Source organism: Strongylocentrotus purpuratus, unplaced genomic scaffold, assembly GCF_000002235.5.
Source record: "Strongylocentrotus purpuratus isolate Spur 01 unplaced genomic scaffold, Spur_5.0 spur5_scaffold_15, whole genome shotgun sequence".
Classification (NCBI taxonomy): domain Eukaryota; kingdom Metazoa; phylum Echinodermata; class Echinoidea; order Camarodonta; family Strongylocentrotidae; genus Strongylocentrotus; species Strongylocentrotus purpuratus.
Genome location: NW_022145600.1, coordinates 25,835,805 through 25,859,120, shown reverse-complemented (window position 1 = coordinate 25,859,120; position 23,316 = coordinate 25,835,805). Strand labels below are relative to the sequence as shown.

Below are 23,316 nucleotides of genomic sequence, written 5' to 3'. Positions count from 1 at the left end.
GTTTTTCATTCGTTCAATAGTGCAAATAGTTTCATTCGTTGAAAGATAAACGTTTTATTAAACTCATAAACGTTCATTATTTGTATAATATTATTACATTTCAATGTTGCTTTTTATTATTCAGAAGAGCCTGTTCATTATATATATACATCAAAGTATTTTCATTGAAACGTAACGCAATTTTAAGTGAATCACTTAGTAGTGCATTGTGCGTCACCAATTGAAATCTGCGAACATGACAAAGACGTATTGCGTAATTCACCATGATTTCTATTGGATATACAATAAGGTATCGAACTTGCACTTGAGTTGATTCTTCGAAAACAGTTGAGATCGAGTTATTTTTTAATTTGAATTTGAATTTGATTTTTTTTTAATTTGAATTTATTAACAACAACAACACATCACAGTACATATGAACAATCATACAATTCAAAAAGATAATACTGATACATGTATACATAACATAAAAGTAATGTCGATTGAACAGAAATGGTTTTAAAACGATATATTTAGACATACATCTGCATACTATTAAAAGTACAAAAGATATATACGTAAATATGTATATTACTATATTTAGGTAAAGTTGTTAATGGGAACTAGAAGTTAGCACAAGTGCTAGTCGAGCCTAGTTCCATTCTTTGGCAAGATTTTTTTATGTTAATTTGTTTTGACATATGAATTTTAAACTTGTTTGTTTTGTATTAACATATATACAACAAAATAAAACAGTATCATGTAACTTTTTTTCATACTAAAATGAGAAAAAAAAAGTTTAAGTGTTAAAGCATTATAACGAAAGAAGACAAATCTTTGAACAAATAAAATCATCAATGTGTTCATAAAAATTAAAAGGATGTATTAATAAAAATAATCATACAGATGTGCGTACATGCACAAATCCAGTAAAAGCTTAAGGCAGCTATAATTGTAAACAAGCAAGTGTATACATATATAAAAGGAAGACAAGTAAAATAAAAGGAAAAACGAAGGGATGGAATAGGGCCCACGTCATTTACATAGAAGGTAGGTGGAAAGATGTCTCCGAAAAGATAACTTCGATGTTTTTAATCTAATTTCATCTGGGAGATCATTCCACAGCTTTGTTCCTACAAACGAAATACAACATCGCCCTTGCGTTGTCTTACATTTGGGTTGATAGAGTAAGCCACTCTCTTTTCTCCTAGTTGCATATCTGTGCTGTATCATCTGACAATAATCCACTAAAGAGTGTGGTAAAACACCTTTTACCCAATCGTACATAAATGTTGATACAAGAAGTTCATGAAGTTGAATTTATTTTAAAATGTTTAGACTTTCTGAAAAAGAGCTTTGGAGTCTGTTCTAAGTGGACTGAATGTAATTGCTCTCATTGCCATTTTTGACTTAAATATATACAATTTAGATTACTTTTGTAAGTGCTCCTCCATAATTCTACTCCATAAGAGAGGTGAGGCTGTATAAAAGCCTTATATAATAACACAAGTATATTCTTGGGAACAAAATGTCTCAGTTTGAACAGAATACCTACTTTCTTTCTTATGCATTTGTTTATTGTCTGAATATGTTCTTTTAACATGTATGCGTTGAACAGTGAAAGACACCAAACAGTTACTATAAATACACATTTCGTAGAAATACAAATTAACATTAGTTGCTAACTACAGTGGCTTAAAGCGTGAGGCGTTGCTACTTGCATGGGGAGGGAGCAGCGGTCTTCGGTCTGATGAGATGGGTGAACTAAACATTAATAACACCATTGAACAGGGGAGGCTATGGGAGGCGTCACATCTTCTTTTTTTCGTGTTCCCTTTACATTCTCTCTTTCTGTTTCGCTAAATGTTCAAATACATTAGATAGGCCCTTCGTTTAAACGATTTAGGAAATGGAAAGTTTAACAAAGGGGATAGACGGTCCATTATCATCTGGCTAATAAGAGAGAAATGGAAGCTGGAATTATATATATATATATATATATATATATATATATATATATATATATAATGTATGTATATATATGTATAGAACCTTTAGGAAATGATCTATGTAGGCGTGCTTCCGACCCCCTCCAACTCCCCGTATCCCCTGGTTCCATGCATAATGAGAAGAGCAGTTATGCAGTTAAAAATGTTAAAAACGACCGATCCCGGGGAAGCGAAATTCGAAAGTAATGGCGTTGGATTGTGAAGTTACACAATTAAGAATTAATCTCATTTTCTACAGTACATGAAAGCAAATGCCTTCCTGGCCAGAAAGCGGCACTTTAGAAGATTGATCTCTATACACAGGCGCGTACGCAGGGGGGGGGGGGTCGACCCCCCCCCCCCCAATTTTTTTGGTTGTGTTTTGGATGAACCCCCCTCAATTTTAATAATAATAATAATAATAATAATAATTAAAACAAAATTATGCTAATGGGTGAACCAAAAAAATTGACCTTACCACCCCCCCCCCCCTCCCCTCCCCCGGCCCCCGGAACGAAATATCGAACGGTCATATTTTCAAATTTCCGGGACAGTTCTTTTCAAGTGGCAGTTCGAATGAAACCGTAAAAATTATCACTATTATGATATGAGCTTTTCGATTCAATTCTCATTTTCATTCTTGGTTAAAAAATTACATTGAAATGGGGAACTTCTAGATAAAGCCCGTATGCCTTGTACAATCCTAAGGATCTTTAACATTACAGTCTTTCTTTTTCGAGAATTACAACGAGCTTGTACTCGTATATTCGACCATTGATTGGCATGTTCGCACATTGTAGCAAGACAATTAGAAGCTTTTTAACATAAAGTGACTATTCAATGTTTTTGCAAAGTCATGAATTTGGTTCAGAAATAATTTTAAAATCTTATTAAGAACTTTTTGAGGAAGAATGATCAAAATTATCTAAGGAAAATGCCGTTAATTTTTATAACGGAAACAAATAGGAGAAAGAGAAAAAACAGGTCCGACTCACCCTATATTATACCTGTCATCACAACTAGAAAAGTTTTTTCAAAGGAACTTTGTATACATATACCATTGTTGTTACCAAGCCTTGTTTCCGTCACTTTTAGTCTACCTTTTTGAGAAAAATGTAAAGATACAATTAGAGCCTTGATGGTCGAAATACAACATAACCCAGAAAGCGGATCACATTGAAACAAGTAGAACTTAATGCCCAATCGTCCAAATGAGAAGTGCTGTTGCTGACTTCTGACATCTATCAATTAGGAGGTATCAGGTGATTGCACCTGAGATTGACCGTGAGATCCCGGATCAACTCCTCCCAAAAATAGTCTTGTCCTCTTTCATCGTCTGGCCAAACCAGATACGGTCGATGATCACTGAGAAACAGTCTGATTAGGAAAGGGAGCTCGTCATCCTCAATGTCCTCAACGAAAACGAGAATCATCTTCTCTGTACCGACGTCATTGACGTGATCGAGAACGGTTCGGAACTTCATCATGAACCACTGGTCCTGTAAGGCAGCGTGACTGATCACGAAAATAGTCTTGAAGCTTTTTTCTGTAGCATAGTGGACGGCGTCGAGGTAGTACATACCAAGCATGAGCTCTTCATCACCACAAACGATTCGATTGAAGTCTGGAACTCGCTCCATCAGGGCTGGTCTCAAATGTTGGTTGACCCATTCATCATCGGCTTCATCGAGCATGATGGCGATATCGTACTCGAATTCTCCTCTGTCGACATCGTCGTGTATCTCTTCGTATCCAATGAAGCAGAGCTTTAGAAGGAACAGTTGATATCTGACCCACCATCGCTGGTAGTAGATCAAACCTAGAGTAAAGATTAGTACCAAACCTATTATGGCCAAACAAGAGTAGAGGATAATGTTCGGACCACATTCGTCTCTAGGATCAAAATTGATTAATTGTTTGCCCCTAAAAGGCTCCAAAGTCACTGTATTATCAAGGCATGTCGTAGCAATCGAATCAACAAGCTCTACTGTCCCTTTCAACCAACCAGGTAACCATTTAAGATCACAATTACAGACAAGTGGATTGACAGATAGTCTCAGGGTTGTTAGACTCGCTAGGGGTTCAAACGTGCTATGGTTCAAGCCAGATATACGATTTTCCGAAGCATCAAGCCACACAAGACTAGATAAGTACTTGAACAAATTAGAATCAAGGTATGTCAACTCATTTCCTGACAAAAATAGATATTGCAAATCATATAATTTATCGAACAACCCAGTGGAAATAACCTTTAGAAGATTGTTTTCCAAATGCAATGAGACAAGGCCTTTCAGATCTATAAATATACCTATTTCTAATACATAAAGCGAGCATTTATCCAAACGTAAAATTTGTAAATTCGATAAATTCTGGAAGATGCCCAATGGGATGGAAAGCAATGGATTACTTGAAAGTTTAATTTGCGATAGGTTTTGCAAACCAAAGAAAGAAGATTTGTTGTTGGATGAATCCCATAGCAACCCAGGCCCAAGCTTATTTTGTATTAGATTGAGTGTTGTTAAAGAGGGAGCTTCGTGGCCAAGGTTACCGGGTTGAATCAAACTTGTAAGGCAATACGAAGACTCTAAATTTAAGGTAGTGAGGAAAGGAAGGTGATGAAAAGGTAGCTTAAAAATATGTGTGGAAGACAGATCTAACTCACTCAAAAATGGAAAATTGGCAAAAGTGTTCTTTTCAATTACTTGAAGTTTGAAATTGCGACTCAAGTCTAATGTCTTGAGAGTTTTAAGACCATGGAATGCCGAGTCGTCAATTGCTGTGAATTCATTGCCTGCCAAGTTAAGATGTATGAGTGAGATATTCCATGGGGTAGATTTACCACTGAGAGTTAGGATTCTGTTTGCATCCAATGTAAGAGAGCGAAGAGCCATCATTCCGTTAAAGACACTTGGTTCTATCTCTTCCAGATTTTTCAATCCTAGCTGAAGTTGAGATACACCTGCTAAACCATCAAAACCATTGTCTTCAATCATATCGATGCTATTCATTTCAATGTCAACTTTGTCTAGATTCTTTCCTTTGAGAGGTGCAAAGAATCCATTCCGGATGGTGTGGAAATTGGCGCCTGTAAAATCAAACCCTTTAATAAACATTGATAATCTGATGCCATGAAAGAAATTCGATACCTGAGAAACTGCTATGCCCGTATCCGTCAATATTATATGCTTGACATGAAACGAAGAGATAACGATGGTTTCAATGAATTCAATCGGATTTCTAGACAAATCTAGCATATTAACACTGTTGTTAAAAATAAACGACTCTTTTGAAATTTGTCGGAATATGTTCGAATCAAGGTAAATATCGCTAAGAAGATTTGAACTGGTCCAGTTTATCTTTCGCAGGTTATTTCCGGAAAGACTCAAGACTGTCCCTTGGGCTAAGCATGCAACAATGTCACCTGCAAATGTCTTCACATTAGAATATGCTGTATTAAAATCCGCCAAGCTATGAGAACTAAACATTGACTTCTTAAGAGTAGGAACATACAGGTTATATGCAATCGAAAAGCGAAACAGGTTCTTCAAGGGGCTGAATGCACCTTCTTCAATGCGAGATATATTATTGTTATCTAGTGTGAGCTCACGAAGTCTAGGATACCTCTCAAATGTCTCATTTGTAAGCGTGGTTAGAAAGTTTTCGTCTAGGAAGAGCCCTCTGAGATCGGGTAAGAGATCTGTAGGAACAAACCTGAAGCCCTTATCAGAACAGAAGGCAAACTTCAGACTGAAGTCCTGACGACATGATGCTGCCTCAATGGTCTCCCTTCGGCGAATAGATGTAAGAGTAATTATGACGAACAAGATGGAGTAAAGACCTGACATCCTCATCTTGTTGACGTTTCATGTAACACCTGACCAGTATTTTCCGAGATTGTCCTCCGTCTATTAAAAGAAATGGTACGAAATAGGCTTACTTAAACTGTAAACAAACTAGAAAAAGAAATGTGAATATAAACGCCACTGTGCTGTGCATTATAACGGTTCATATTCATGACTTCCTTATAGAAGTCTTGCTTATATGCTAATGCATATGTGTTTTGGGTTGATAGCTACGTAGCGTAGCTGATACTTATTGGACCAATTTACCACACGTTTCAGACATTTCTGAACATTTAAAAATGTTGCGCGCGCGGACGCTTGTGCGCGCGCCTTTGCGTGTGTCGCCCGTACTGAATGTATTCATTCTATTAGTTAACTTGTGTTGTGTTGCTGATTCTATTCTAAGCAATTTGAAATCACTTTTAGCCAATACTGACCTTAAATAAACCTCAAAATCGATGCACGTGCGCATATGCCAAAATTGCCAAAAATTGTCAGAAAACTACCTATTTTTAATCTGCTATAACTCTTCAAAATGGCTGTTTAACCCCCAAATATTTCTTTTATGTTCTGATAGGGTATGAGTTGGTGATGCTATTTCATGTATAACGTAAATGAAAACAAATGGATTTTATGCGATTAGGTATTACATTTGCCGTTTAAATATATCCCGTCTATACCTACTCTGATCTCTCCCATTTATGTAATTACGTTGTAACTCAGACTTGACTCGATTATTGTACTGTGATTCCTTTTCTTTTATTTGAAAACTAGGTCGTGGTCAAAATTCCGAGTTAAGGTGAAGACTGCAAAATCTGCCATTATGGTTTCTACTTGTACGTGAGATATGAATGGAGGCTGAGATCTCATTTCAAAGTCCGAACTTCTCATTGACTCTGTGTCATTAGATGATCAGCCGCAATAGTGTAGCAAATATCCGAATTTGCTTGTACATAGGCGTTGGCTCTGAATGTGCATCTCAAGAGTTGGATGGGTGTGTTAAAGCCCCTCTAAAGTGGTGGGGGCTCCAAAATCGGCAACAATTTTATGTCCAAATTCCACTTATATTATCATAATTTGAATTCAAAGACGATGTCATTTCAGACACATTTCTGCAAAGATTCCCCCCCCCCCGAAAAAAAATGTGTTTGAAGACAAATAAATTTCTCAAAGAATACATGATTTGGGTTTTCTGTAGTACGCAGAAAATCTAGATTTTGTATTCTGTCATCAATATTCGACGTCAAACACATTTGTTTTGAAAATCCTTGCAGCAGTGTGCCCTAACCCTAAAAAGGCCGGGCTATTTGAGGTCTTAGTACGGCCGGGGGGGGGGGGCATAATGCCATAAGGCATAATGCCCCCCCCCCCCATAAGATCTCGACCGTGAAGCCGCCGCCGATCTCCACGAAAATTTGCACGGATGTCAAGTGAAGTGTATAGAATACTATGATAATTTCATTTTTTTTTTAAATTCACTCATTTTCATATTTATGGTAATCTATGCAAATAAGGTCATAAAAATCACATTTTTACCCATAAATCATATATTATTCATATTTAAGCATTCTTTTTTACAACATGTATTCATTAGACCATTCGGAATAATAATAATACGACAAAAAATTTGGAAGAGCCAGCTTATTCCTTATGTTATCTCTTGTTTTGATAATTTCTTATGTATTTCATTGTTTTTTTAAACTTATGTATTTTATTGTTTTTGTTGTTTTATTTCTTTTCTTACTACAATTCAACTATTTTGACTCCCAAAACAACCACCTCAACTTTAAATAAGACCCAATAACCCATGTTTGATCTATTTTTCGGAAAAATGACTTTTCCATATGTTTTGTACACAACTCGCGAAAATGAGCGATTTTCGGGCTCACAGGGGAAGACAAAAGGTCACGTGACCAAGACTGGAAAGAAAAAGTCAGCGAGCGGCGGGGCGCCATCCATATGCGTTCCCGAACAATCAGAAAATCGTGGAGGGGGGCATAATGCCCCCTCCCCCCCCCCCCAGGCCTTTTTAGGGTTAAATAGATCGATAGATAGATAAATAATTTATTGGTCCATATTCAAAACATAGAAAATTGGCCTCCACTGGCAGCACATAAAACAAAATACAAAGTAGTTACAAAATAATTGATAAGTCACATAATGTACATAAATTCACACGAGATCATGGCATCAACAAAAAGCATAAGTATAAATTACATAGTAATAGGGAAAACTTAAGAAAGAAGTCGACATTTAAAGATTGAGAAGAGAGAAAAGGGTAGTAAGGAGACTAGATTGAGGAGCAAAAATAGTAATAAGAGAGAAAGAGGGGAGAGGGGGAGAGAGACAGAGAGGGAGGGGGAGATAGAGATAGAGAGAGAGATAGAGAGATAGAGGGAGAGACAGGGAAAGATAGGAACGAAAGGTGGACACGATGGAGGAGGTAAGAAGAGAAGAGGATATAATAGAGGGAGGGGAAAGAAAAGGAAAGGAAGGGGGACGAGTTATACACGACACATGTAAGTAAATTGTTAACTGTCTATCTGAGAGGTAATAGACCAGTTTCGCAGCGTATCCACGTCGAATGTACGACTGACTCCTCCCACCCACCAGGAACAATTGTATCCCAACAGGCAGAATGCGAATAGCACACGAAAGCCGCTACCAGGCTGGCAATACATTAGAGCTCGCCCAACCTAGCAACAACCAACGTACAACCAACGTACGCAACTCACACGCCGCCCACCGAAACACAGCTACTCCCAACAGTGAATGGAGCCACCCGTATCCAGGCACCCCGACAAAGACCCACGCACCCAACCCGAACCCACTGCGAAACTGGTCCATTATGTTGCACATTTTAAAAAACCGGTTTTATGGTACTAATTATGTGTAAAAACAGAGCAGAGGCAAGATTGAACATTGGGTCATTTGGCAGGTGTTAGAGTTACAAGGAAAATATAAATATATAACTGGCTGGCAAGAGACTTTCAAAAGGGTCATCGTTTAACATTAGCATTGAACATAAAGAATGACATACGGTACAAAGGATTGTCTGTAACGACAGCGGTTGCTCCTCGGTACGCGTAGGCGAATACCTGAGCGATTGAATCCAAAGAAATGATGTAATGGTGTGATGGGTCATTCATTATTATGTGAACTTTAAGTAACATACGTTTTTCATACACAGTACTGATAGGGGGAAGATCTGAATAAATTAACCGCTGGGTAATTTTCCTGGGTCTATCTAACTTTCTCCGATTTTGTTTTGAAAGATTACCAAAAGTGCACAATAAATTGAATGTCAGGATACTCTGTATAAGAGATTGGTAAAAGAGAACTATAATCCTAAATGACATCCTCTTACACATTATGATAGTTTAAGTGAAATTCTTTGGGGCTCCCAACACTTTAAAGTGGCTTTAATGCTGATTTACTTTAGTGTTCAGATACATATATATTGCCGGTAAATTGTTTGTATAATGAATTGATAACTTTTGCAAATACATAAGTGTGTACTAGTTCAATGTTTTACTATTACCCTTTAAAAGGTATAGAAACGGTAGAAGAATGGGATTATGTTTATGATATGAATGTACGCCTCATGAAATTATGATTAAGGTGTGAACAAGCACGTAGCTACTAACGTAGTCTTACTGTAGCGAAGTGTAAACACGGTACCTACGTTGAATATAAATGTGAATAGGTCCTTTTTTCTAAGAAAAGGAACTGTGTGGCACCTCTGATAAGCTACAGATGAACAGTCTTGTGGTCAAGCAAGGGCAAGCTTCCCTCTCCTCCACCAGTGATAGTTGTCGTATTTTGTATCCATGATGCTACGGTGGAGCAACTAGCTTAGTAATGCTAAATATATTACTCATTGCGGATATAGTATCGAAAATAATATCGGTAGTGACATTCGTTTGTCTCGCAATATATGGTCAACAAGGGATCTAAAAGATCATGACGTTTCGTGTGCCGCTGCTACACTTCGTCAGGTAATTCGATAGCTTGATAATATTAGTTATTTTGTAGAAAGCGTCTTAAGTGGTCGGATCTGTATGATAATTGAGGTTTAGAACAACCCAGCATTTTATAAGTTTTAGCAGGATGTTTTCTGTAGCAGATATGGCAGAAACAAGTTTCTCTTTAGCTCATGCAGTGGAGCAATAGCACAAGGGCATTTTCTGTAATCAGGGAAATAATACTTTTCCTTTGCTGGCTTACTCCAGATAGGAAGTTATTTTGGAGTTTAAAGGGTCTCTACAGCAAGGGATTAATGCTCTCACTATTCTTCCTGTTATTTTATTGCACAGTTATCTATATTCTTTTCTTAAATCTTATTTTCAGATGATTCAAACAATCATTATATGTATCTAATTGTCCTTGTGAGTTTTGGAGAGAACATAAAACTGTAATAGTTCAATATACATGTAGTTTTATCTTGACTTATTTAGTTTTGCGGATAATATCAGCAATTCCAAATAACTTGTATATTATACAAGTTATTTGGAATTGCTTGGTTATTGAACGTAAGGCTTAAACATAGCAGGATATATAGTATTCTAAGCCTTAAGATGAAAAGATAAATGAGTGCATCATTTATTTACCAGAATTGCGACGCATTTTTTCAAAGATGAGATACTGAAGTATTAGTTGAATTTGTTGGAACCGCAATTAAACCATTTATATTACCTGTGGTATACTTAGGTAAGATGTGTGTAACGTGTTATTGTTGACGCCAGTAAACGTTAGTTGGAATTGACTAAAATTGTATGTCATTGTATTATATAAATTATTTTAAGCTGTTTTTAAAGTTAGAGGTTAGCTGACCTGCCAACCTCTGGTGTTTAAAAACTGTATTCTTTAATCCCGAAAGTTGTATTTTACTGACAAAATTGTATTAAAAAAACACAGATCAAAGCCTCTTACAGTTCCTACATACAGGAAGAATTTTTTATATGGATAATTGGTTGAATATGCATGATTTCGTCATGACTGGTGTGTTCGATTAACCAATGAACATCCCCAAATTGCCGATGTGAGATGCTTGTAGGATACTTTACAGGACAGAATGGGCATTTTGCCATTGAAAATGGCACACACACAAAATACAAAAAATTATTGTCATAATTTTTCCCCTATTTTTTTTCACAAGATTTAGTGAGGTATTTACGAACAATATGTGTTTGTCCAGTAATAGAAACGGACTTATTCTGAAAACATATTTACTTGTTTCTGACAAAGTACAGATAATTTGACTTTAGAAATCAGTGCAGCAACCATTGCAAAGGAGGGAAGAAGCCCAAAAGGCCTAATGTAGGGATTGGTAGGAACAAATTTAAAAAAATGTTACTGTGCGAAAATCATCATAATAAACATTGTTGTACGGTCGAGGTAATGAAACCAAGAAAGTTTTAATGGTCAGGCATTAGACACTATGCCAAGTTTGATAATGAAACCCGACTTCCTGACTCTGACTAATAAACACTCCAAATTTACACTCGTTCATTCTCCAAGTCCGCACTCCCAATCTCTGCTAGTTTGGGCAATGAGAGTGATATGAAGTTTTCAGATCGACTGATCGTGTTAAATTTGAAGAAAAAAAAAGAAGAAGCCTGGATTCCATAATGGTTTACCGAATTACATTTTACAAAACATTTGCTTTATTTATCACATTCGGGGAATTTAAGAGAGTAAAAATATTCTGAAGCTAAGTTTATACACTTCATCGAAGATATTTTCTTACATTATAAAGAAGCTTAATTATAGTAGGCTGTAGCAGTTATCAATATTTGCAATTCCAATTTGATTTCTGGCAGCCTCAGAAAACATAGAAATATTACAATTCATCTTTACCTTGACGTGCTGTTTCAACTTCTACAGGAACTCACAAAACCTTGTTCACCAAGTCAGCTTGATCTCGTAGAAATGAATCCAATGAAAACCTTTCTTCGAGTAAATCAAAGTGAAAGAAAAGTAATAGACACACCTTAAATATATCAATCATATCTACGGCCAAGTGCGTATCCCCCTTAGCTGTAAGAGGCACACATGTGCTCTAACAAATTATAATTTGTGTCTTTCCTGGTTTCGGTTATCTGGTGTTAATACCTTTTCAATGGGTAGTTCCTGGTTAAGATTGATTATCTGAGCAATCGTATTTCCGAAGATCAAAATCGGGAGGTATATGAAAGGAAAGAAGGGGGGGGGGTACTAGGTCTCCTGAGCCAGAATCATAGGCACTGCTTAACCCCTTAGTTTTTGAGAGTCCTCTCTTTTTCAAAGAGCATCAAGTATGGTATCAAGTATACATCTTAATATATCCTTCCTCCTTTGATTCATTCAGTCTTCCCTGTCCTAACTCCGAACTGACTTTTTTTAAAGTCCAACCTCCCTGCTCCGAGGCAACACCTGTAATAATTACAGCGGGAGAGAGAAGAGGAGATCAGAGCAGACAAAAGGAGAGGAGAGATGGAGAAGAGAGAGAAGGGGGGGGGGGTAAATGACAGTGGAAGGGGAAATGAGAGAGAGAGGGTGAGAAAGGGGCTAGAGAGGGGGGTGCGATCTGAACACAATCGTCACCCATGTGTTCACAAACTACGAAGTGTTTTAATCATTACTTTGTAATCTGGTACTTGGTACTGATTGTCCTAGGTGCCAGGTTTTATCTATAGGGCATACTTGTCTCGGGGTAACTATTTTATGGGCCATTATCTATGAGTGTAGTTGTTCGGGTCTCATCCAGGGGTAGTCGTCATGATGAATGCACAGATTGTCCCTTCATAAAGTTCATAGGGCTCATGGCATAATGCCGTCAAACCAGCTGTAAACTAGATGATTTTTTTTGACGACAGAAAATTACTCTTTTAACTCCCTTTAAAAGTTTGGAAAATAAGTTTGATTGGTATCATATCTGTCCAACCGAGAAAAGATAGTTTGTTTTAAAGGGGCTACTTCGAGTTCCTCAAAATTTATGATGGGAGTCCCACAAGGTTCGATTCTAGGGCCACTCCTTTTTTCTATCTTACCCAAATGTATTCATGATGGCATTGTTGATATGTATGCTGCATGACGACACAACTCGAACAGTCAGCGGGAGTAATGTCACAGAAGTAGAACAAAAGCTAACCAAAGGTATGGAAAACATATTTTCATGGGTAACAACAAACCGTCTAGTTCTAAATGCGGATAAGACAAATGTGATGCTTATTGGATTACGATCAGTTCTTAACGGAGTAAATGATTTTTCTGTCACACTAAACGGCAGCTGTTTGAAAAGAGTAAAAGTGGTAAATGCCTGGGTGTCATGATTGACGAGGAGTTACGTTGGACGGAGCATGTGGAAAAAGTTATTAAAACTGCTCAAAGAAATATAAGTGTAATTAAGCGAGCCAAAAGTTATGTTCCAACAAGATCTCTAGAACTTCTGTATAATGCCATCGTACTTCCTCATTTTTATCATTGTTCCTCGGTGTGGTCTGAGCGATTTCAAAGACAAACGATTAAATTACAAAAGGTTCAAAAATCTTCAAATGATATGTTTAGTCGCTTAGGATGGATGACGATTCAGACACGTTTCCAGTTTGGACGTGCAGTGATGATGTATAAATCGATGCATGACATGACACCAACATACTTTACATCATGTTAGTTCACTACATGATCACAAGACATGCTGTAAGGGATGCAATGTGTGTACCCAAATTTAGGACGAGCACTTATAAAAATAGTCCTCTAATTCCTGGAATTAGAGTATGGAACCAACTTAAAAGTCCTGTCAAAATGTCACCTACTTTGAACAGTTTTAAACACGCTCTAAAAGCCCTGTTATCTGTAGATGACGTGTAAGTGAGCTTTTGGGGGTTTCGTACGAAGCTAACCATTTTTTCCCTATTTGCAAAAATATGAAATTTGGTTGACATGGTTATCGTTATATCATGTATTCATACATGTAATGTATCCATGTTCAGCTATCTTGTAAACAACCTAAGTGTATTAGTTAAAGAGCAATTGAATGTAAATATGTATATAACAATTTCGGTATCCCGTGCGTTAAGCTATATCAGATCATTAAATGAACGTTTAAAAAAAAAAAATGAAAATTCCATTCACCTACTTCTTGTAAATGATCAAGGATGATTCTTGAATGATCAGTTATTCATGGGGAAACCAATTAATTTGTATTTTACCTGTTTATATGCTTGTGTATATATCTATTTTATTTTTGATGCTGTTATTTGTTTTATTATTACCAAACAGGGCCTTATGGAAGACCACCAAATTGGTGGTATGTGCCACCCTGTATAAATATCAGAAATAAACAAATAAATAAATAAAAATAAAAAAATTGATTACATCTCACTTGTTATGGCAAGATCAACATGATGTTGAATATCATTAGAATGTGTGTTTATTCCTATTTAAAATGATACCCCAGTGGTTACGATTTTTAGGTCATGGAATGTGCATTACATAAAAAAAAGGGGGGCGAGGTCAAAAGGAAAAAGTTGCAAAATGAATTGCTCTTGTTGGGCCTTGCATCCTTCTTTCTTTTAAGCCTCTATAAAGTGTTGGGAGCCCTACAAATTGGATGGCAAAACGGAAAAAGAAATGGAAAAAGATGATTGATTTTTTAGACATCCTTAAAAAAAAAGTATAACATATTGCCACAGAAATGCTGACACAAAATAGACCCAGGCGAATTAGGTTTAATACGCCTGAAAATTATACATACTTACACAATCTATATAATCTCTCTATCTATCTATCTTTCTGTCTATACTTACATGATCTATCCGATATGAAGGACAATATTCCTATCCACAATATAAGTTCAGCACTATAATTTAATTTTCCAGCTTGAAATGAATACGATCGAATGAAAATGAAATGATTTTTGTCTTTAATAAAAGTAATGAATGTTGTCATTCAATTTCACTCTGTGAAAATAACATTCCGTTAAGGCTAATAACACTGCCAAGCCTGTCATAACATTCCAAGGCCAATTCCGTATAAAAAAAACTTGATATAATTCATGTTAATACATTCGATTGATTATATTTTGGTGTTTCAGGTCAGCTGGAATTTCATCTACGTATATCGAATGATTATTTGGAATGTTTAACCAGGATTTCCATGCATCAAGTCTTTCGTCTTCTTTGTGCATGGCTGATCGTCAACGAAACGGAGTTAAGTCTTTTGTCAACTCTCTTTGTTGCTACGGCCAGGCAGCCAGTGAAAACGAATGCGTTTAATCAAATTACTGAAATGCAAGCATTATTTTAAACAAACAGAACTTTGTTATTCCTGGCTCATATTTCCTGATTGAGGTGTCATATGACAGGGCTGAAAATGAACCTTCGTGAAATGTGATTTTCTCTTTGAAATTCAGATACCGCCCGCCAACTGACTTTTTGGTTTCCTCTCTTCAAATCGTTTTTAATCACTCATGCGTAAAATATCTATCATATGAGTTGCATCAAATGAAAGAGGAGGATCTAAGCTTTACAAATAAGTGTCATTTATTGATCATAATTGTGATTAAGTTATGATAAAACATCGATAGTTCTCGGTTTCGTTTATTCTTGGACGCACTGTCAAAATGACATAGTGACTAAACAGAATTAGAAATATTTCGAAGGTCTCGAACAATAAGCATAACTAATATGGCACAGAAAAATTCCATTGTTCGGGGTAATTAAGAAATATATATAGTTCAAGCCTCTACCAACCTTCAATTTGATGGACAAGTTTCGCTCCACTTATATACACTTTGTCAAGCAAATCGATTCTTCACAGAGTATCTTGCTGTCTGCTGCCTCGAGATCACCGGAATGAAGATAGATAGTCACTGTTGGTGACGTGCACAGAAAGTCCATAAATACAGAAATTGATATCTAAACTTGGACTTGGACCATCCAATCAGGATTTGCCAGATCATTCTATTTTGCAAGCACGCAAAGTAACATCGGGCAGTGGTGCTTTATAACAAAAAATAGAATAAAAATAACTTTTACACGTTGACAATGTTCTAGCACCATGTGGGAATCGAACATGGACTCGAAAAGGGGCAAGGGGGCAAACAAGTTCCCCCCCCCCCCCTCTCCCTACCCCACTGAAAACAGGGATACACTCATCAACACAATATTATCCCGCTTGGAATGTGCTATTTATTGTAGTAAGGCATCAGCATTTTCGAAGAAGCACGAACACTCTATGGAACCCATGGAAGTCCGGACCCCATGGAAGAACAGGCGTATTTTGTTAATACACCTGAAATGGGCTATCCGCCGTATATCTCATTTATGTATGTATTTATATGTTGTGATGATTTTATACGGAAATAAAAACAAATAAACAAACAAACAATTCAACCGGAGGCGAAAGGACATGTATTATCTTTAACACAGCCTGCGCTGATTGTGACAGCTCCAAAAACTGAGAGCACAAGAATAGACTGAAGGAACACAAAAGAGCCCCTAGATTGCTTAATCCATCTCATTCCGCGGTTGCAGTTGCAAAAGACGCTCTAAATTCTGGAGATAACATTCAATTGGTTTACAGCTCATTACATTGACCTTGAAACACTATTCTTGCACAGAAAGACGAAAGAGTCCATGTGAATAAAGCGGATAATAAGTGCTTCATCGGTTCATTGAAAATTGATTCTGACTTCTGACTGTCATCCTTCTACGCTCAGTGATCCCGTGAAGCAAACAGCAAAAAGAATAACTTGCTATTCTCCTTCTTTTTTCTCTTTTTTAAAATCTTTTTTAATTAAAAATAAAACTCAACGATATAACATATTTACAATAATAACATATCAATAAAGTAAATGGATGTATACATAACACGGTACAACACAGAACAACACAACACAACACAGCACAACACAAATGCCTCACTCTAGTCAGTTACATGCAGGCGCGGATCCAGGATTTCTTAGGGGAGGGGGCCCAATTATTTTTTTTTGGCTCCCGAAAATTTGAGAATCGCCCCGGCCGAAAAGTCGGTTCCTCGAAAATTTAAAATTTGCACCCCCCCCCCCCCCCTTGAGCGCCAGAGGGGGGCCCAATCCCCCAAAAAGGTAAAAATCACGTGTTTTAACATGAATTTTTTCTCAAGGGGGTGGGGGCCGGGTCCCCTGCCCCCCCCCCTGAATCCGCCACTGGTTACATGTGAGGACTCACCCTGAAATGCATCAAGGATGGGAACCTACAAAAACATGCTATGTTTTCCAGTAGGATCCTGTTATATTTTATAATTTTGAACTTACTTTGTAAACTGTGTTCTTTATTGTGCAAACAATTGTTATATGAAATAAAATAGAATGGATCAATTAATCAGTCAATCAGGATATGTATCATGTAAGAAAACCGAGACTTGACTCGTCAAGGAGAGGCTCCACTGAAATACAGTAATATTAACGATGTAATAACATACATCTGTAATTGACAATAAGGAAGTATACAATTTCTTCAATGCCAGGGGACTAAAATTCTACGAGAAAGAAAATGACCATTTCCTAAAGTAGGAGTTCAGTTTATCCTTTCTTCTCTGCTATTTTAAGTTCAATTTTCTGTTTCATTTTTACAAAAGAAAGGAAATCATGGAAATCTAATTCTACCTCTCGAAATTAACATCGAATAATATAAAATTTGAAGCACAGGAAACCAAAAAGAAATACATACAGCATGCCTGCCACCGATATTAATACCAAATATATGAGCGAACTCAAAATACATTGTTGTCTCCTTCGTCATATTATCAATATAATCTTACAGCCAAATGCCAACAGTGTTTGCCAGATTTAGAACACATAATACCAGCGATAAAGTGTTCTTATGACATGGAAAAGTATATATGTAAAACAAATCTGAAAGAAAGAAATTTATGAAAAAGTGGTCACTCTTTGCAAAATTTTTCTGATTGTTCATTTCTTCTAAAATCATTTTTCCCATTTAATCTGTGATAATCATAAAAGTGAACTGCAATTTGTAACTGATATCTATTCATATTTTGAAGGGCGAAGAATATTATTTTATTCTTGTATACATATGTGAACGATATTATTTAACAAAGGATCTCTGTGGAAGGGGAAAAAATCTGCAAGCTTTTTTTCCATATTGGAGCAACTAATGTGCATTTACAAAATATAAGAATCAAGGTTGCAGGAAGCTCCTGACAGAAGTAAACCAAAGGACTATCCCTTCTTCCAATTTTATATAAAAATGAGTTTAGGGCTTTGTCATTATGAAATATTCTAAAATAAAAAGACCTTAACTGAGTTTCTATAGTGCATTTGAAATTATTGTGGTGTATAACAGACCACTCAATTTGTGTTAAGAATCACTTGACTTGAGAAAGAATTTGTGATCTCGCATTAGTTGGAAAAATCTTGAACGCTAAATTTGAAGGGTATGTAGAAGCTTGAAATCCATTTTATGACGAGCGTGGTTCACATGATTACGAATGTTAACTAAACTCCATTAATTTGGAATCACAATGTTATTCTAACGACTCAAATGATATTTTCAAATGATAGATTCGAACCTATTCGACATGCTGGATCCAAGAGTTTACAGTATATAATTGAATCCAACTAAAGTAGTAACACACCATTCTGAAAATGTTGTCAATCTTGGGTCCTTCTTAATTGTGGTTAAACTTTCAGTTTTCATCGTGCACATGCTAGATTTACTTATTTTCTGTGTCTTAAGAAGAAATTGGTTATTATTCGTTGTTGTATTGTATTTGTATTGTATTTATTTTCCGTCATTTAAAAAAAAATCAACATTTATAAAAAATAAAAAAAAAAAAAAAAAGAAAGCCGGAGGGATGGCCCTACTCAGCGTATTGTATTGTATTTGTATTGTATTTATTTTCCGTCATTTAAAAATACATCAACATTTATAAAAAAAAATAAAAAAAAGAAAGCCGGAGGGATGGCCCTACTCAGCGTTGTTAGCATAACAATGCTGGTTTACAGAGGGGTTCCTATAGGCATAGAAAACATGAAAATAGATATAACAAAAGTAAGGAAAACTTACAGCAAAATAAGAACGTACAATAATGATGAGAGCAAATACGAGTAAAACAAGAAACAGGAGAGAAATATTTACGATATATATATACAAGAGAGAAAGCTAGACAAGTAAATTATTTATTTTTAAAAAAAATACAGCTACAAGAAGTCTGGAATAGTATTGTTTAAATACTTTTTGAATGTGTGAACAGTTTGAAGTTATTACTTTTTATGACAGAACATTACTTTTTATTGATTTGAGGCATTCTAGTGTATGGTAGAAATCCTGTCTTTAATGTCACCTTCACGTGCGGTGAAAGGACTAATATCCAAGACAGCTTTGGTTGTTCTTCCTCCTACAAGAACATTTACTCATTATAATGGTAGATAGAAAGGGTAAGGACGTTGATAAGATGATGACTGTTATGCTCTTTTAGATTTCCGAGAGCTCTCCATCGTCACAGGGACCCCCTCTTAAAGATTTCCCCGACACTCACAAGGGATTGTTCCGCAGAAGAGCAGACAAATGCTTCCCTTGTTGAAGGGGTAGGGGGCGAGGAGTCACACTGCATGCTTAGGTCTACATTTACCTTATGACATTTTGGTATTGTCGTTCTGAAGTAGTTGCGTAGCTACTTGGGGAGACGGCATGGGGGCCCTCGAAATTGGATGAAAAATAAATGGGGGATAAGGAGATCTTTTAAGGGGGACACCCCCTCCCTCTCAATGATGGCCTTGTGACGGTGGTGCCCTCGATATAGTTGGTCCCATCTTATGATACTGCTGTAAGTCATAATGTATTCAAGCACAGTCTATACTTCTGTTGATAGTAAAGGTAGAATTACAATTATTGTGGATCAAGAGTTTCGCCACTAAATGCAATATCTTTTATTGTGGAGAGTACTTTCATATCTAAAAAAGAAAGGATTGGAGATTTTTCGCTACATACTTACAATATAGCTTCCACATTTGATTATATTTCATGAAGAAAAACATTTTTCTAATAGGTATTCTTAGAACATTTTCAATGTCTGTATGTAGTTATGATAGCCCTAACAACTAACATAACTACATGTCATCCAATTCAGAATGGTTTCGGATATTTCTCCTAACTTTGGCTACGTAAACTCGAGGGAGAGGGTCGTCAGGTTCCATGTGCAGAAGGCCACTATTCGCTGACTCCAGACTGGGTAGAAATACCATTGATGGGTGTATAAGTCTGCATACAGCAAACCCATAGGCCTAGTAACAAATATCCCCTAGTCTCTCTCAGAGTCTTCGGATGAAGGTAAAAAGTAAGATTGTGACTTTATTATGAGGGAATGAATGGAAAATGCAAAAGCATTACATAGTGCATTTTGGTCATAAAACTAAAGGCTAATCCTGGTGATTGACAACATCTATTATTGGGTAACACCCGAACTATGTCAAATTTCCCATGAGAGCCCACTCGTATGCGTCTTTAAGCTAGTCCTTACTCTATATTGACATCTGCTCTAGCATGTCTGGAGATATGCACTCTTCATTGTCAATCATTCGAGAAACCCTGTCTTCATCTTTACTCTACAATCGAATTTTGAAAATCTAACAAGGCCAAGGTTTCCCCTCACCTGGGACACAGCGGAAGTATTTACTAAGGTCAAGAGCGTCTCTGATGACACCACTCCAGATGCTGCTTCCGAATAGAGTACTTTAAGATGTATTCGTAACTCTACAATTCAAAGGATCAGCGAACTTTGCAATGAATCTCAGGGGCAAAGCTGGCAGCGGGAGGTAGGATTTGATGGGAGGGGGGGGGGGGGGTAGTACCGGAGCTAGTTACCTCAAGCCTTTGCGAGAAAAAAAATCATTTAAATCTACCCCGATTAATTTATTTCTAAACGAGGGATGTACAAGGGCTGCTAAAGGTAAGAGCCCGTGTCTTGGACTCATTTATGTACTAATATATCTAGAGAGATAACTTTTCTGGAAAGCTCCACTTTACAACAATGATACTTATTACTTGTTCAACCTCTAGAGAAAATAAGTTATCAATTTAAAGCAGATCTAAACTTAGACATGGATGGATGGAGTTCTCGACCCGCCCCCGACCCTTTCGAAAAAGGACGCACATGAAGCTATCAGGCATCATGGATTTTCATGGTTTTTTGTAAACATTCACCACCACTACACACACTCTCTCTCTCTCTCTCTCTCTCTCTCTCTTGCTCTTTCATAATATGCACATACAGTTTTCCCACTGATTCCCCTTCTTTCTCTTACTCTCTTTCTCGTTCCACATCTCCCTCTCACCCTCTTTGTACTCTCTATCATATCTCTCTCTCTTTTTTCTCTCCCTCTCCATCTCTCAATTACACACACACACACACACAATGCGCGTGCGCACACATTTAACCATGGCCGATAAACAGCTCCACTCGTTTTCGTCTTCACCAATAATAACTCCCAAACATTGAAAATTAAACCTTCCTAAAGATAAGAGTGAACAAACACCCTTTGCAGAATATTAAAATACATGCGGCGAGACTCCTTGCAAAAAATATCTAAAAATCTTCGGGAAACCGATAAAATATTGTTAATGTGAAACGCTTGACTTAATATTTAAGTCACAAATTATATAAAGCTTTTATGAAACCAGAGACGTTATTTTGCACCACACTACCGGTAAGCATTTTAAATATCAAATAACAGATATCAGAACTGTTTACTCTAAGTCTGCGAAAGGACTTCTTTCTTCCTACCCCCTTATAGGTATAAAACGCCTGGCCTAGATTCTAGAATATGAATTTCCTCCCCTTCTATTTGCCATTCCATCTAGATTTCATTTTCGGAAGTCAAGTGTCAAAGTGAATATTAACATGTCACTTGAAACGGAGAGTATATATCTTCAAAGTTCGGCGAACTGTGATCGATGCAGACAAGTGGTCATTTATATACATTAAAGTAGATGGTCAGAATTAATTGAGACCCCTTATTTTGAAGGTCTTATTTTGAAGTGGGCCGCATAACAAAATGTCAAGCCATTATCACTGACTTCTCAGAAGATAAACATTGTCAGGTTTCCCTCCTATAGATAAAGTAGTGAACAAAGTAGTGAACAACATTTTCATACTGAATATTTTAACCCCCCCCCCCCCGCCCCAAAAAGTGATGCGGGAGGGGGGTGCATGTAGAGGTAATCAAACCAAATGGGGAAGGGGGAAGATAGAGAGAAATATAGTGTGTGAGAGAGGCAAAGAGGGAGAGAAAGAGATGCACAGAGAGAGAAAGAGAGTGTGAGAAAGAGAGAAAACGTATAGAGGGGAAAGAGAGAGAGAGAGAGAGAGAGAGAGAGAGGGGGTGAGAGCAAGGGAGAGTGAGAGAAATAGAGAGAGAGAGAGAGAGAGAGAGATAGAGAGAGAGAGTGAGAGATAGATGGGGAAGGTAGGGGGATCCTCTCCAAGGCCTATTCGAATGAGCGGCTGCTTAAATGCAAGTTTCATTCACCAAATGAAACCTGTACCTCCCCCCCCCCCTCCCATCGTGACAGTACTAACTTAACCCGTGCTACGCCACTCCCAACAAACAGAACTTACAAATGTGGACTTTGAATTAAGTGGCGAGGAAATCATTGCTAAATATTAACCCTAAACATAAATTTTTACAATATATTGTGTTAATTGCGAGGTTTTTGAAGATACTTACCTAGATTTTATCATCACTCTTGTTTTATAGGAAGTCAAAAAAGACCCTAGGAAATTATTTATGGCAGATAGTTCAATTAGATAGGGAACACAATTGAATGTACAAGGTACAACTGAACGAGAAGCTTACTATCATTTAAGTCATTCTAGGTGTATTTGTGTAAGGTAACGACATAACATACAAACTGTATAATGTATAACTAACCAGAAATAAGATAATAAGTTGTAGTTCGTGATAAAAAAGGGGTACTTTTTTTGTCTCTCGGATTATAATATGCTTTGAGGGGCACAGTAAAACTATCACCCAAGGTGATCTCGAAACTGTACTGTGTCCAAAGACAAAGTCGAGGGGCACAGTGCAGTCTCGAGACCACCGACTGAGGGGTTATAGTTTTAACCGTGACCCGAAAAATAATCAGTCAATATTTCTTAAAAATACTGAACCATCCATTTTAATACGACAAAAGGAGATATTTTAACAAAATAACTTTGTCAAAGTATTAATTTGTAGAATTGAAAGGAATTCACTTGTCTAAGAGCATAAATGCATTGCAAATATCTCGATCCTGCATTGTATGCGCAAGTAGAACTACCTGTATGCCCAATCAGCAGTCGGTATCGAATTTAATGCCTGCAATTTGGACCAATGTTTATCAGCGTGTAACATGTTGCATTCAGATAATTAGGATGATTAACTGTTTTTGCTTTAACGACACCGTATAGAGGCATCAACATCAATCTCTTTTATACTGGAGCTTACAAATTTAACCATTCAGCTAAAACAGATCAGTGTTTCA

The 23,316-nt window shown here is 36.9% G+C and overlaps 1 protein-coding gene across 1 annotated transcript; it reads right to left on the bottom strand.

Annotated features, from left to right (window-relative positions):
• Nucleotides 1–3,211: 3,211 nt before the first annotated feature.
• LOC105442318 (insulin-like growth factor-binding protein complex acid labile subunit) lies at nt 3,212–5,826 on the bottom strand. The gene is made up of 2 exons (XM_030986009.1): nt 4,670–5,826; nt 3,212–3,769 (listed from the first exon to the last, which is right to left on the bottom strand). Exons 1-2 carry the CDS (start codon nt 5,816–5,818, stop codon nt 3,212–3,214), a joined length of 1,707 nt encoding a protein of 568 aa, XP_030841869.1. The 5' UTR covers nt 5,819–5,826.
• Between the last annotated feature and the right edge of the window lie 17,490 nt (nt 5,827–23,316).